This window comes from Candida pseudojiufengensis, assembly GCF_024610245.1.
Source record: "Candida pseudojiufengensis strain CBS 10847 chromosome Unknown scaffold6, whole genome shotgun sequence".
In the NCBI taxonomy this organism is placed as follows: domain Eukaryota; kingdom Fungi; phylum Ascomycota; class Pichiomycetes; order Serinales; family Debaryomycetaceae; genus Lodderomyces; species Lodderomyces pseudojiufengensis.
Window position 1 is genome coordinate 172,657 of NW_026261522.1, and position 14,866 is coordinate 187,522.

The 14,866-nt window shown below is 24.6% G+C and overlaps 6 protein-coding genes across 6 annotated transcripts; 1 reads left to right on the forward strand and 5 right to left on the reverse strand. All coding sequences in view use genetic code 12, as the record gives it.

Moving 5' to 3' along the window:
• Positions 1 to 549: 549 nt before the first annotated feature.
• Positions 550 to 2,382, reverse strand: KGF55_000176 (uncharacterized protein; the record flags this gene model as incomplete). Its single annotated transcript, XM_051756399.1, has 1 exon — positions 550 to 2,382. The coding sequence occupies one exon, from the start codon at positions 2,380 to 2,382 to the stop codon at positions 550 to 552; it is 1,833 nt and encodes a 610-aa protein (XP_051616914.1).
• A 529-nt stretch (positions 2,383 to 2,911) lies between these two features.
• On the reverse strand, positions 2,912 to 4,813 carry KGF55_000177 (uncharacterized protein; the record flags this gene model as incomplete). Its single annotated transcript, XM_051756410.1, has 1 exon — positions 2,912 to 4,813. One exon carries the CDS (start codon positions 4,811 to 4,813, stop codon positions 2,912 to 2,914), a length of 1,902 nt encoding a protein of 633 aa, XP_051616915.1.
• Positions 4,814 to 5,259: 446 nt separating this feature from the next.
• On the reverse strand, positions 5,260 to 6,978 carry KGF55_000178 (F-box protein; the record flags this gene model as incomplete). Its single annotated transcript, XM_051756421.1, has 2 exons — positions 5,260 to 5,522; positions 5,652 to 6,978. The coding sequence occupies 2 exons, from the start codon at positions 6,976 to 6,978 to the stop codon at positions 5,260 to 5,262; spliced, it is 1,590 nt and encodes a 529-aa protein (XP_051616916.1).
• Positions 6,979 to 7,687: 709 nt separating this feature from the next.
• KGF55_000179 (F-box protein) lies at positions 7,688 to 9,480 on the reverse strand (the record flags this gene model as incomplete). The annotated part of the gene is made up of 2 exons (XM_051756432.1): positions 7,688 to 8,342; positions 8,894 to 9,480. 2 exons carry the CDS (start codon positions 9,478 to 9,480, stop codon positions 7,688 to 7,690), a joined length of 1,242 nt encoding a protein of 413 aa, XP_051616917.1.
• A 425-nt stretch (positions 9,481 to 9,905) lies between these two features.
• On the reverse strand, positions 9,906 to 11,693 carry KGF55_000180 (uncharacterized protein; the record flags this gene model as incomplete). Its single annotated transcript, XM_051756443.1, has 1 exon — positions 9,906 to 11,693. One exon carries the CDS (start codon positions 11,691 to 11,693, stop codon positions 9,906 to 9,908), a length of 1,788 nt encoding a protein of 595 aa, XP_051616918.1.
• Positions 11,694 to 12,221: 528 nt separating this feature from the next.
• SEC2 (guanine nucleotide exchange factor) lies at positions 12,222 to 13,964 on the forward strand (the record flags this gene model as incomplete). The annotated part of the gene is made up of 1 exon (XM_051756454.1): positions 12,222 to 13,964. The coding sequence occupies one exon, from the start codon at positions 12,222 to 12,224 to the stop codon at positions 13,962 to 13,964; it is 1,743 nt and encodes a 580-aa protein (XP_051616919.1).
• Between the last annotated feature and the right edge of the window lie 902 nt (positions 13,965 to 14,866).

Below are 14,866 nucleotides of genomic sequence, written 5' to 3' on the forward strand. Positions count from 1 at the left end.
ATTTGACAATAGACAATACAAGTAATGTTTGTAAGAGATCTGATACTTCCATTGATCCATATCAAGATTAAACATTAATTCATATTTTACGTTTTGAATTGAAGTTGCTAAGAATAGACACGAAAAGATAAAACAAAATAAAAATTGGCTCGATATAAGCTATCAGTCCCAAGAACTATATCAATACAAAATAAGTGAAGATTTTAATTACTACGAGAAAGAGGGGTAAAAACTTCAACTCTTTGGTCAAAATCAAATGATTGGTTATATTTATGACCTAAATTCAATAGAACAAACGAGAAGAGTTACAAAACGATCAGTCTCGACAAAAATGGCTATGCATTCGTACAATTTACACAAAAAGTATAATGTTTCCATTGAGCCATTTTTTTTTGGTCCAGAATCGCTACACAAATGCAATTAGCCTAAATGACAAAATTTAAATTTTGAAGCGTAAGGTTGCAAAATTTTGAAACGATTGCAAAAAATGTTTATTAGGTGATATTTATTAGAAAATCAAATGTTGAAAAAAACATACAGAACAACACATCATAAAGAAAATAATAACAACTGATATCCCTTCATATTCCAATTTTCGAAAATTGCTTCATTTTCCCAACCATCCAAAAAATTTAAACATCTAACTTCTAATGCAAACCAATTATATAATCCATCAATTGGATCAACAGTTAAATTTGAATTATTGCATTGAAACAAGCAATCATAATAATTTATAAATTTTAGATTCGGATTTAGGTTTAAATACCTTCTACCAAAAGCTTGAACATTTGACACATCTTCGTACATATATCGACGATTTGAACCTACTTTAGAATATGATGAGTCAGCATTATTTGAATCAATAATTTCCAAATATTCTAATGATTTTTGAGAGGGTGTTAACTCCATGAAACGAGACGAAAGCAAAGCACTGTTAATTCTCAAAGATTTTAAATTTAATGATTCAAATCCTTCAAAAAATTCCTCATCTAAATTCATATACAAACGAGTCCTATCCGGATCATAAATTTCTAAAGATAACTTTTCTAAATTTCTAAATTTATTCACTATTAAAAAAGATAAATTAGGATGAAAATGAACTGACAAATCTAGGACTTTTAACGTATTATTATTTCGAGCTAATTTTTTTAAAAATTGCGGTATAAGATTGGTAATTTGGCAAATTCCTAATGACAAATGAGTTAAGTTATTTAAGAATGGAGCTATTTTTGTTAAAAAATTTGAATTCAAAGTATCAATAGTATTAGTAATATCACCATAAACATTTGAAGTATACTCTTTAATTCTACTTAATTGTAAAAATTTTAAATTTTTCAAATTTATAGAATTTATTAAATAATTTGCATCAGTTTCATTAACACTAATATCACTAATTGAAAGTGAAGTTAAATTGTTCAAATACTTAATCTTACTTTTCTCAAATATACATTCCATAATATCTTCATTTAAAATGGATTGTTCAATATCCCTATAAATATTGTTAAATGTTTTAGATCCTAAGTCTTCACCAGAAAAACTTAAAGTTTTTAATCTACTGCAAACATCGTTAGAATCATTTTGATTAATTAACATATTATTGATTATATTAAGTAGAATTTTTGAATTTTGAAATGGTTTAATTTGAAAACTTGTTAAATTTGGAAAATTTAAATTTGAAATTTGGTGAATTTTATGATCTTTACCATTAGTATCATACAAAAGACTGTTATTTCTCTTAATTGAATCGGATGTAATGTTTAAAATCAATGTGTTAATCAATTCCTTGTTTTTTAAAGAATATAAGAATTTTATTCTAAAACCTTTGTCTAGCCAAACTAATGAAGTTAAATTATGTAGTTTATTAAATAAATATTTAATCATCCTCTGCAATTCTAAATTAAGATCAAATTTTATGCTTGAATCAAGTAGTGTCAAACATTCAAACTTATATATCTTGATATTACTTAGATCATTATCAATTTTTTTAACATATGTTCCTATGAATCTCTTAAACCTAAAATAACTATTTATATATGTTCTTCCATTAGTTTCATATTTTTGATTGTCAAATTTTCCAAAATTTACATCAATTATAATATGTTTATATAATTGCGGTAATACTTGATTGTATAATTTTGAGCATGTTCTTATTAAATTTAATACATCAAATTGTGATAAATTGTTTGTTATATTCAATATGATTTCAGAAGGTAATTCAGTTAACTTAAAGGATTCCTTTTTTTCATTATTGTCAGTAATAGTCAATCTTTCCACTAATTGTTCAATGTTGGCATTCAGATCTACCGTATTTGATGACTTTTCATATTCGAAAGTTGGATCGATAAGATCTTTATATGCATTGGATGTTAAATTATTTGTCATATTTTGGTTAGTGCCCATGGGTTGAATATATTCATAAAATCTCTGTAGTACAAGTTCCAAAATGAAAAAAATCCCTTAAAAAATATAAAAGGGCTGAAACAAAGTTTGACACAAAAATAAGAGCCTCTCCGCCTTACAATTCGTCCCTGAAAAAACAAGAAACACACATCCGTACCATCATAATATTCGTACCGACCGCCATAGTTAAAAACATCCACAAAATGTTCACGAATTGAACACGACGTACCATCTTATAACCTCTTTACAACAATTTTCATTTTTTTTGGGTTCACAAATTTGAAGTCTTGAGTCAAATAAAGAGTGAAATTGCAAATTACGAAACGATTGCAAAATATTTAACATTCTGTAATTTTATGAGCGATTACTATGATTAAATCAAAGAACTGTTCAATAAATAATTGAAAACAACCAATGTCATTATTTCTCTGTTCATATTCATATTTTTCGAAATAATCGTTATACCTCAGCCTCAATTCTTGTCGCATCAGTGCATTCCAAAATTATTATTTCATCCATTATCCAATAAACTTAAGCATCTAACTTTAGATTTAAACCAAAAATTTAAACCATCAATTGAATTTAGAGTTAAATTTGATTCACAATGAAATAAACTACCATTAATTCTAATATATTTCAAATTTAAATTCAATTTCAAATTCGATAATGCAATTTGTTGAACCTTAAAATGATTACCATACATAGTTGGATGAGTCACATCTAAACCTAATGTTGGAGCATCACCATATTTTGCACCCATAATATCTAAATATTTCAAATTTTTCTGAGAAGATATAAATTTTTTGAAACCTTTTAAATCAAATCCATTACTATGTATTCTTAACGATTTTAAATTTAATGATTCAAAATTTTCAAAATATTCATTGTTTAAATACAGACACATGGGGGAATTCACTGAATCCAGAGCTTCTAATGATAATTTTTTCAAATTTTTAAATTTACTTATTGAAGAAAATAAATCAGGATGAGATAAAGTTGATAAATCTAGGACTTTTAGCGTAGTATTATTTTGAGCAAAATCTTCTAAAAATAGTGGTATTGTATTAATCACTTGATCAATATTTATTGACAAATGAGTTAGGTTATTCAAAAGCGGAGCTATATCCGTTAAAAACTTTGATCTAAAAGTATTAATAGTATTAGCATCATTTTCATTAAAAGTAAGTTGTTCTATTCCACTTAATTGTAAAAATTTTAAATTTTTTAAATTGATTGAATTCTTTAAATATTTTGCATCATCTCTATGAATCCTCATATTACCCATAGAAAGTGAAGTTAAGCTGTTCAAATATTGAATTTTACTTTTTTCAAAGATACATTCCATAATATCTTTATTTGGAATCATTACAGATGCCACATCCCCACCAAAAAAGCTTAAAGTTTTTAGTCTATTACAAACTTCAATAGGATTATTTTGATTAATTAATATATTATTGATTATATTAAGTAATATTTTTGAATTTTGAAAAGGTTTAATTTGAAAATCAATAAGATTAGGAAAATTTAAATTAGAAATTTGGTGAATAGTATCATCTTTACCATAATTTTCATACAATGAACATTTATTTTTCTTAATTGCATCAGATGTAATGTTTAAAATCAATGTGTTAATCAATTCCTTGTTTTTTAAAGAATATAAGTATTCCACTCGAAATTTTTTGTCTAACCAAATTAATGAAGTCAAATTGTAAAATTTTTGAAATAGAAGAATCATTTCCATCATAAGATGATCATCAGAATTCAACATTGGCTCCGGTAATTTTAAACATTCAAACTTATATATCTTGATCTTACCTGAACCACTATCACTTTTGTCATCATATGTTTTTACGAATCTCTTTAACTTATAATAATTATTTATATATGTTCTTCCAATAGTTTTATATTCTTGATTGTTAGAAGTTTCAAAATTCACATCAATTATAACATGTTTATACAATTGCGGTAGTACTTGACCGTATAATTTTGAGCATGTTTTTATTAGATTTAATACATCAAATTGTGATAAATTGTTTGTTATACTTAATATGATCTCAGAAGGTAATTCAGGTAATTTAAAAGATCCTTTTTCTGTATCATTTTTTGTAATAGTCAATCTTTCAACTGATGGCCCAATTTTGGTACTTAAATCTACCGTAATTGCTGCATCAAATTGTGATAAATTGTTTGTTATACTTAATATGATCTCAGAAGGTAATCCAGTTAATTTAAAAGATCCTTTTTCTGTATCATTTTTTGTAATAGTCAATCTTTCAACTGATGGCCCAATTTTGGTACTTGAATCTACCGTAATTGCTGGTTTTCCATGATTCTGACTCAAATGTGATTTCCCATTTTCAATAGATAGGTTGATATTATATTCATCAGCAATGGATGTTAGGTTCTGTGTCATAATTTGGCTAATTTCTAGAAACTGATCTCTCTTAGTTAGCACAAAGGAGATTCTTGAGTTACAAAACTAACGAATATGTTTGTTGATTTCTGTAGACCTTAACCCTTGTTTCAGTTACTATACGAATTCAATTTCTCTTGTGAAAGTTAGAAGAATCACTCATGGCCGAGTCGCATTTGAAAACTTTGGGCTAAAGCATTAGACGAAGTTTATACTAAACAGGTGTTTTCCCTAAGCCATTGTTTGTAGTCAGCTAGGTATACAAATTTAATTAGTTTATTTAAAGAGTATAATCGTTGCAAATGATGAAACGATTGCAAAATAGATAAAGTAGATCGAAGGACTTTCCAATAAGTAATTTAAAACAATCAATGTCTTTATATTTTCTATCCTTATTTGTATTTGTCTAAAATATTCACTACACCACAACTTCAAATCTTCTCGTATCAGTCCATTCCAAACTCATTGCTCCATTCCATTAAACTTACACATCTTACTTTTGATCTAAACCAACAATCTAAACCATCTACAGGATTAAGAATTGAATTTGATTCACATTGAAACAAACTATTATCAATACGAATATATTTTAAATGTAATAAAGCATTATTTTGAACTTTCAACCATTCATCATACATAGTTGGATCAAACATAACTAAACCTTCATTTTGAGTACCATCATCTCTTGAATCAAAAATATCCAAGTATTCTAAATTTTATTGTGAAGAAATTAAATTTGTTAAACTTTTTGTATCTGTTGAATTGTTAATTCTTAATGAGTTTAAATTCAAGGATTCAAATTTTTCAAAAAATTCATTATTTAAATTTTTACATAAACCATACCCCCTTCGATCAAAAATTTCTAAAGATAATTTTTTCAAATTTTGAAATTTACTTATTGAAGAAGATAAATCAGGATGAAACTTTTCTGACAAATCTAAGACTTTTAACTTAGTATTATTTTGAGCTAATATTTCAAAAAATTGTAGCATAAGATGAATTTTTTGATGAATTCTTAATGATAAATGAATTATGCTTGTCAAAAATGGTGCTATATCCGTTAAAAAATTTGAGTTTAAAGTACCATTCCGACTAAAATCTTCTATTCTACTTAGTTGTAAATGTTTCAAATTTTGTAAATTAATACAATTTATTAAATAATCTGAATCATTTTGACGAACACCAATATCACTAATTGAAAGTGAAGTTAAGTTTTCTAAGTATTGAATTTTACTTTCTTCAAATATACATTCCAAAATACGATTATTTCGAATCAGTTCGAATGCATTATCCCCACCAAAAAAGCCTAACGTTTTACACTTTTCATTAGGATTATTTTGATTAATTAATAAACCATTGATTAGATTAAGTAAAACTTCTGAATTTTGAAAAGGTTTTATTTGAAAATTTCTAAGATTAGGAAATTTTAAATCAAATATTAGATTATTGTAGTCTTCTTCATTTTTTTTATAATAAAACCTATTGTTTCTCCCCCTACGTGCCTTAGGTGTAACATTCAAAATCAATGTGGTTATCAATTCTGTGTTTCTTAAGTAATATAATAAATCTAATCTAAATCCTTTGTCTAACCAAATTAAAGATGTTAAATGATTTAAGTTATTAAATAGATAAACCATATCCGCTAGAAAATCATCATCATGAAATGTAATTGAATCAGGTAGTTCCAAACATTCAAACTTATCAATTTTGATATTGATATTACTTGAATCATTATCACTTTTTTCATCATAGGTTTTACAAAATTTTTTTAATTTAAATTTATTATTTATATATGTTCTTCCGTTAGTCTCATATTTTTGATTGGATGATTCAAAATTCTCATCAATTATTATATGTTGATACAATTGTGGTAGTGTTAAATGGTAGAATCTGGAACATGTTCTAATAAAATGTAATACATCAAATTGAGATAAGTTGTTTGTTATATTCAATATGATTTCATTCGGTAATTCAGTCAATTTAAAGCAACTTATGTTGGTATTATCATTCTCAATAGTTGATTGATTCTCTTGGTGCTTTAAGTCGGTGTTTGACTTTTCGACAATTGATAATTCATCATTATTTTGATTTAAACCTGATTTATTGTATTCAATAGGTTGATTTATACTATGTTCATCAGCAATAGATGTTAGGTTCTGTGTCATTTGGTTAAATTCTAGAAACTGATAATACTATCTTATTATTAGCACAAACTAGATTTTGGAATTACAAAACTAGTGAATATATTTGTTGAATAATATTGACCTTAACCGACCTTTACCGTTGTTTAAGTTACTATTTGAATTCAATTTATCTTATGATATTAAGAAGAACCTTTGGTGAGTAGAATAATTAACTTGTAATAAGCAGAATGAAGATAATAAAAAAACTCCTTGTTTTAAATTTATATATTATCAAATTTCATAGTTAATTTAAAGATTGTAATAGTGTTATGCATAGAGTCTAATTTGTAGTATCTTTGTAGTTTAAACTTGGTTGATTATTCTATATGGATTATACACCAGATTAGATAAGAAAATAATTAATTATTCTCATAATTAATAAAAGGGACGCGTCGTTAGTCGTCATCCATATGGTAGTTCTCTACAAATAGTTGCAAATTATAAAACGTGCAAAAAATTGATTATTATTAGGTGATCCGTTAGTATATTAATCAATGGATAAATCACATAAGTAATTCATTACAAAGCAAATTACAATAGTTAAGGTCTGTTTGTCACTGCCTATCGTATTTAAATTGTTCTGTACATTAGCCACATCCTTTTCCTGATTGCTTATCCAATGACCTTTATCCTTCTTTAAACACCATTAAATTACCTTAACACTTAACTATCGATCTTCCAGGACAAGTTCTTAGTATTCATTAAATTTTTTACCTGTAAAATTATCCAAATAATTTAAACATCTCACTTTTGATTCAAACCAATAATGTAATTTATCAATTGGTTTAACATTTGAAATCAATTCATCACATAAAAATAAACGATTATTAATATTTATATATTTTAAATTCAAATTAATTTGAAAATAAGATAATGCAATTTGTTGAATATTAAATTTATCTTTCTCCTTTTTTCCACAAATCATGTCTGATTTAAAACTTCGTGAACCGTTATCATATATACCAATAATATCTAAATATTTTAAAGATTTTTGAGATGAAATTAAATACATTAAACTTTTTTTATCTGTTGTATTATTAACTCTTAATGATTCTAAATTCAATGATTTAAATTTTTTAAAAAATTCAATATTTAAATTTTGACATAATTTATAATTTATTGGATCATAAATTTCTAAAGATAATTTTTTTAAATTTTGAAATTTACTAATTAAAAAGGATAAATCAGGATGAAATTGAGCAGCCAAATCTAACACAGTTAACGTGGTATTTTTTTCAGCTAATTCTTTTAAAAATTGTGGCATGAGATCAAATATTTGTTGAATTCCTAAACATAAATGAGTTAAGCTACTTAAAAATGGAGCTAGTTTTGTTAAAAATTTGAATCTATAGTATCATCAATAGTATTAGTAGTATCATCATTTTCGTTCAAAGTAATTTTTTTCGTTCTGTCCAGTGTTTTACTTATTTGTAAATGTTTCAAATTTTTTAAATTTACACAATTTATTAAATAATTTGCATCATTTTCATGAACAAACATATAACTAATTGAAAGTGAAGTTAAGTTGCTTAAATATTGAATTTTACTTTTTTCAAATATACATTTTATAATATCTTCACTTAAAACATTTATAAGTGCATTATCCCCACCAAATAAGCTTAAAGTTTGTAATTTGTTACAAACTTCAATAGGATCATTTTGATTAATTAATAAATTATTAATTGTATCCAATAAAATTTCTGAATTTTTAAAAGGTTTTATTTGAAAATTTTTAAGATTAGGAAAATTTAATTTCGAAATTTAATGATTGCATTTGCCTTTAACATTTTTTCCATTCAAGATCTTGTGGTTTTGCCCATTTGCATTGGAAATGTTCAAAATTAATGTATTTATCAATTCTTTGTTTTTTAAAGAATATAAGAATTCTAATATAAACACTGGGTTTAGCCAAATTAATGTTGTTAAATTATTTAATTTTTGAAATAGTTGAATAATATCCCCTACAAATTCCTTATCATAAATTGAGATTGTATTAGGTATTTTTAAACATTCAAATTTGTATATTTTGATATTACTTGAATCATTATCACTTTTTTCAACATAGGTTTTTATGAATCTCTTTAATTTAGTTACGCTATTTATATATGTTCTTCCATTAGTTTCATATTCTTGATTGTTGAATTTTACTAAACTTGTATCAATTATAATATGTTGATATAATTGCGGTAGTATTAGTTCATATAATTTGGAACATGTTCTTATTAATTTCAAAACTTCGAATTGTGATAAATTTTTTGTTATATTTAAAATGATTTCATTCGGTAGTTCATTTAACTTAAAGCGACCTATATTTTCAATATTTAATCGTTTCTCTAGGCGCTTGAAATTTGTACATGACTTTTCAATGATTGGTGGCTTATCATGATTTTGGTTTGAACGTGGATTACTATGTTCAATGGGTTGGTTGATACTATGTTTATCCGAATTAGGTCTTAATTTCTTTATAATTCTATTAAGTTTCATGAACGATATTTTGGAGTTGCAAAACTAATGAATCTGTTTGTTGATTTCTGTAGACCTTAACCCTTCAGTTACTATCTTATTCAATTTCTCTAGTAATATTAAGAAGAATCTTTGATGAGTAGAATAATTACTTCTTACTAAGCAAAAGATAGTGAAAGCACTCCAATTCTTCAAATATATATAACAAATTTACTTAGTTAATTTAAATAGTGTAATAATTGCAAATTATGAAACAATTGCAAAAATTAGGTAAGTATAAGATAATTTTGTTAGCAGATTAGTACAACACATAAATAATACATTATAAAGCAAAATTAAAACAATCAAGGTCCATTTATAATTACCTGTTTTATTCAGATTGTTACCATACATTGGCCCCGTCTAAAGCTCTAAAACTTAAATTGTGATAACAATGTTCCAATTTATCAACTATCTAATAAACTTAAACATCTAACTTTTGATTTAAACCAATTATTTAAACCATCAATTGGATTTATAATTAAATTTGATTTACATTGAAATAAACATTCATTTATACTTATATATTTTAAATTTAAATTTAATTTTAAATATAATAAAGCAACATGTTGAACTTTAAACCAATCATCAAATATTGTTGGATGAATCATACCTAAACCTAAATTTGGTGCACCACCAGCTTTTGAACCAATAATATCTAAATATTTTAAATTTTTTTGAAATGAAATTAAATTTATTAATGATTGTGTATTTATTGTATTATTTATTCTTAATGATTCTAATTTTAAATTTTGAAGTTCTTTTAAATATTCATTCCTTAAATCTTCACATAATCCATAATCTATTGGATCATAGATTTCTAATGATAATTTTTTTAAATTTTGAAAATTACTTATTGAATTAAACAAATCAGGTGAAAAAACTGTTGATAAATCAAGTGCTTTTAAATCAGTGCCGTTTTGAAATAATTCATATAACAATTGTGGTATTCTATTAACTAATTGGTGAAATCTTAATGATAAATGAGTTAAATTAATTAAATACGGAGCTAAAATTGATAAAAAAGTAATGATAGTGCTATTTTGTCCTCTGATTATAGTAACTTCTTTTATTCCTCTTAATTGTAAATATCTTAAATTTTTCAAATTTATTGAATTTATTAAATATTTTGCATCATCTGATCTAACATTTAAATCATTTAATGAAAGTGAAGTTAAATTACTTAAATATTGAATTTTACTTTTTTCAAACATTCGTTTCAAAGTGTATTCATTTAAGTAATCGTTATACTGAGTAGTTCTTAATTGAACTTCAATACCGTAACCAATATTAGAATTATCTATCATTAAATCACCACTTGATAAACTTAAAATTTTCAATCTATTACAAACTTCAATTGAATTATTCTTATTAATTAATAAATTATTTATAATTTTAAGTAACCTATAGGAATCTTCAAAGGGTTTAATTTGAAAATTTATTATATTTGGAAAATTTAATTTATCAATATCATAATCTTCTATCATATTACTACCATACCTATTCATCGTGGAATTTTGATTCTCTTTCAAATATCCACAATATTTTATATTTAAAATCAAAGTATGAATTAATTCTTTATTTGGTAAATCATATAAAAATTCAAATCTAAAATTATTATTTAACCAAATTAATGAAGTTAAATTATATAATTTACTAAAAAAATTTACAATATCTATATTAAAATCATAATCATATACATTAATTGAATCAGGTAAATTCAAACATTCAAGTTTATAGATTTTAATTGTATTTAAATGATTGTCAATTTTGTTACTATATGTTTTTAAAAATTTCTTTAAATTAAATGAACTATTGATATATGTTCTTCCATTCGTTTTAAATTCTTGATTATTGAAAATGTTGAAATTTGAATCTATTATAATATGTTGATATAATTGCGGTAGTACTTGATTGTATAGTTTTGAACATGTTCTTATAAGATTTAAAATCTCAAATTGTGATAAATTGTTTGTTATATTCGTGATTATTTCTATCGGTAGATCAGTTAGCTTAAAACGGCTTTTGTCTTGATTGTTATCAATGGTTAATGCAGTCACACGGTGTTTTATGATATTGCTTGTATCTTCAGTAATTGATGGCTTTTTGTGATGTTGATTTAAAGGTGATTTGCTATATCCAATAGGCCGATTGATGTTATATTCAAGATTACTGGATAATAAATCATTTCTCATATTAAGATCATTTATTTCTTGTAATCGTTTGTTTTAAATGAGTTTAAATTTTCATCTAGAAACAATTCAAATGAGTTTGAATTAAGCATATAAATTTGAATTATTTTGATATTTCGTATAGATTCTAGAAACCACTTGGTAGTGACATTTCTGGACTTATCATTCATTTCTTATCTATATTATGGGGTAATTTTTCATGAGTTTTACCTGAAGCCGGATGGAAACATGGAGAATATGAATCTCAAAGTGCAAATCAAATTAAGGGCAAGTGGCAGACGAGTCACTTCTCTTAGATGAAAGCTCTCTTCCTTTTAATTGTATATTGAATCAAATGATTAGTATATGCTTTAAGAATGTTACACAAAATGTGTGTCAAAACAACTTTAATTTTTTATGCTTTAAATTTATTTGTGAGGAAAAAGTTATTATCACCAACTACTATTTTGACAACCAACAGAAGTATCAATCAATTCACGCTTCGACTCAACTGCTGTTCTATCAACACTATCTTACCAACTATCAACAACAATGACATCAGTTGAAAATGTGGAGAAACGGTTAACTGAAGAGATTGCTGATTTATCAACAAGATTAATGACAGAAGTAAATAAACAAGTTGAACAAGAAGAAACAATATTAAATCTACGTAAAACAATACAACATTTAAAAGATTCAAATAAGACACTAATATCAAATGATGAAAATTATAAACTAATATTACCAAAATATTTAAAATTACAAGATGAATTTAAACAAATAAATATAAAAAAGGAAATAGCAGAAACAGAAAATAAAAAATTATCAGCAGAAGTTGAAGATTTAACAGCATCATTATTTGATGAAGCAAATACAATGGTTTCAAATGCAAGTAGAGAAACTCATAATTTTAAAATAAAAAATAAGAAATTATATGAAGAAATTGATGAAAAAAATATTATAATAAGTAATTTACAAGATCAATTACAAGATTTAAAACAAATGTTTATTAAAATTGAAGATCAAGAAAAATTAAAATTATATTCAAATAGTAATATTAATACTCCAATTATTGAACAGGAAAATCAATTTGAAAAATTAAATTTAAGTAGTCCTGAAAAAGAACAGTTGCATAGTAAAGAAAACGATAACGATGATGATAATGAAATTAATGATAAAAACGAAGAACAATTGAGTCGCACGATTCCAAATGATCCAACCATACCAGTAGCAGTAGATCAAGAAGATTTACAATTAAAACAAATTACAAATAATTTGACAACATCACAAATAACTTCAATTAGATTTGATTTAAACAATTATAATAAAGATTTTAAAGGATTTATATATACATTAATTAAACCTGATTTTATATTAGATCAAACTCATTTAAAATCATTAAATTTTTATAAAAATATATGGAATAATGAAATTGAAAATTTTATTGAATATATACCAAATTTACCACAAACTTCCATATTCAATAAATGGCAAAAAACAAAAATATTTTGGAGTTCTTTAATTGATGGTAGAGTTAAAATTGAACCAATAAAAGGTTTTAATGAAAATTTAAAAAATTTAAATTTAACAATTTTAAATCCTGAATTTATAAAAATTTCAATAAAAGAACCTTGTGGATTTTGTGGAGAAATAAGATCAAATAAATATGAATATTGTAGATTATATCATTATAAAATTTATGAAATTGATGAAAGTTTAATTGTTTCATATCCTTTATGTAAATTTTGTTTAATTAAATTAAGAAATCTTTGTGAATTTTTTGCAAAAATTAGATTATTAAAATCAAATATTTTTAAATTGAAACAAAATAATCAATTTGATGAATTTGCTTATGTTCCAACTACTGCTTCAAATTTTTATAAAAGAGCAAATTCAAATCCTTCAATTAAAAATTCAAATACTTTTACTCCATCTGTTACAACTCCAAATAATGAAATATCTAATAATAATACCACAACCACTAATACAAATAGTCCAACAAATAAATCAGATAAATTATCAGTCCCATCATCATCAACATCTCAATCTCATCAACAATCAACAGAATCAATAAATTCAGCATCATCATCAACAATAACTACAAATTCAATAACAAACTCAACAACAACTCCAAATTCTGATTTAATGAATGGTCATATACATGAAATTAAATTAGATGAAGAAGAAGAAAAAAAAATTTCTAAAATTTATTTAATTTTTTTAATTATAAGATTAAAAATTTATTATAGTAAATTAGGAATTTTAAATACTTTAAATGATAATAATAATTATTAGGTGTTTGCTTATTTTTTGTTTGAATTAAAATACATGGACATTTTTCAATGATTTTGAAGACTTACTCGATGCTATGTTTGTCTGGGACGCGTTTATTGTTCCATTCTTGAAAGGGGAGATCTTTGGGTCAATGGTTTCTGAAATCTAAAACTAGGTATTGAACAACTTGATAAACCTCAATGTACTAGTAATTCACGACAGAGTCTTAATATGAATTGATATACTTTTGATATAGACTTAAACTCATTAAATGAACTTACGAACTTGAATCTAAGTTCAAACTAATCTCTACGAATGTAGTAAACCAACTAAAAATCAACTCAAAGCTTAAATTCAAACTCGTGTTAAGTTTTGACTCTACGCCAGTAAAAAATAAAAAACACACGATGCAAATCAAAAATATTGTAAACATCATCAACATATCATATTCATATCATAAGTGTTTTTTATCGTCAATTTTCCAAATTTTACTACAAAAGTTTGGTTCTGAATTTGGTATAATTAACCAGCTTAAATTTATATCCTCAGTTAAGTACCATTTAAGTCATTGTTTTGTGACATATTTTTATTGAAGTTAAATTCTCAATTAGGCGGACTAAATTCTTTTTTTGCGCTTTATTTTCTAAATTAGTATTGATGGAAATAAGCTCGTGTCATAAATAGTTAAAGCTTTACTTCTTTGATTGTAGGTCTGTTCGCTATGTTGTGTTTTTGAGTACAAATCGATATATGGATTATTGTAGGAAGGTATTGCCTTTGAATGCGTCAATTATATTAGTAGTAAGCAAATATGTGGTAAGAATTAGTACGTACCTAAGTTACCGTATATTAATTGCATAATATTAAATTAGTAACATGACAGACAAAAATAGAAAGTTATACCTATTTTTTGAGACTTATAC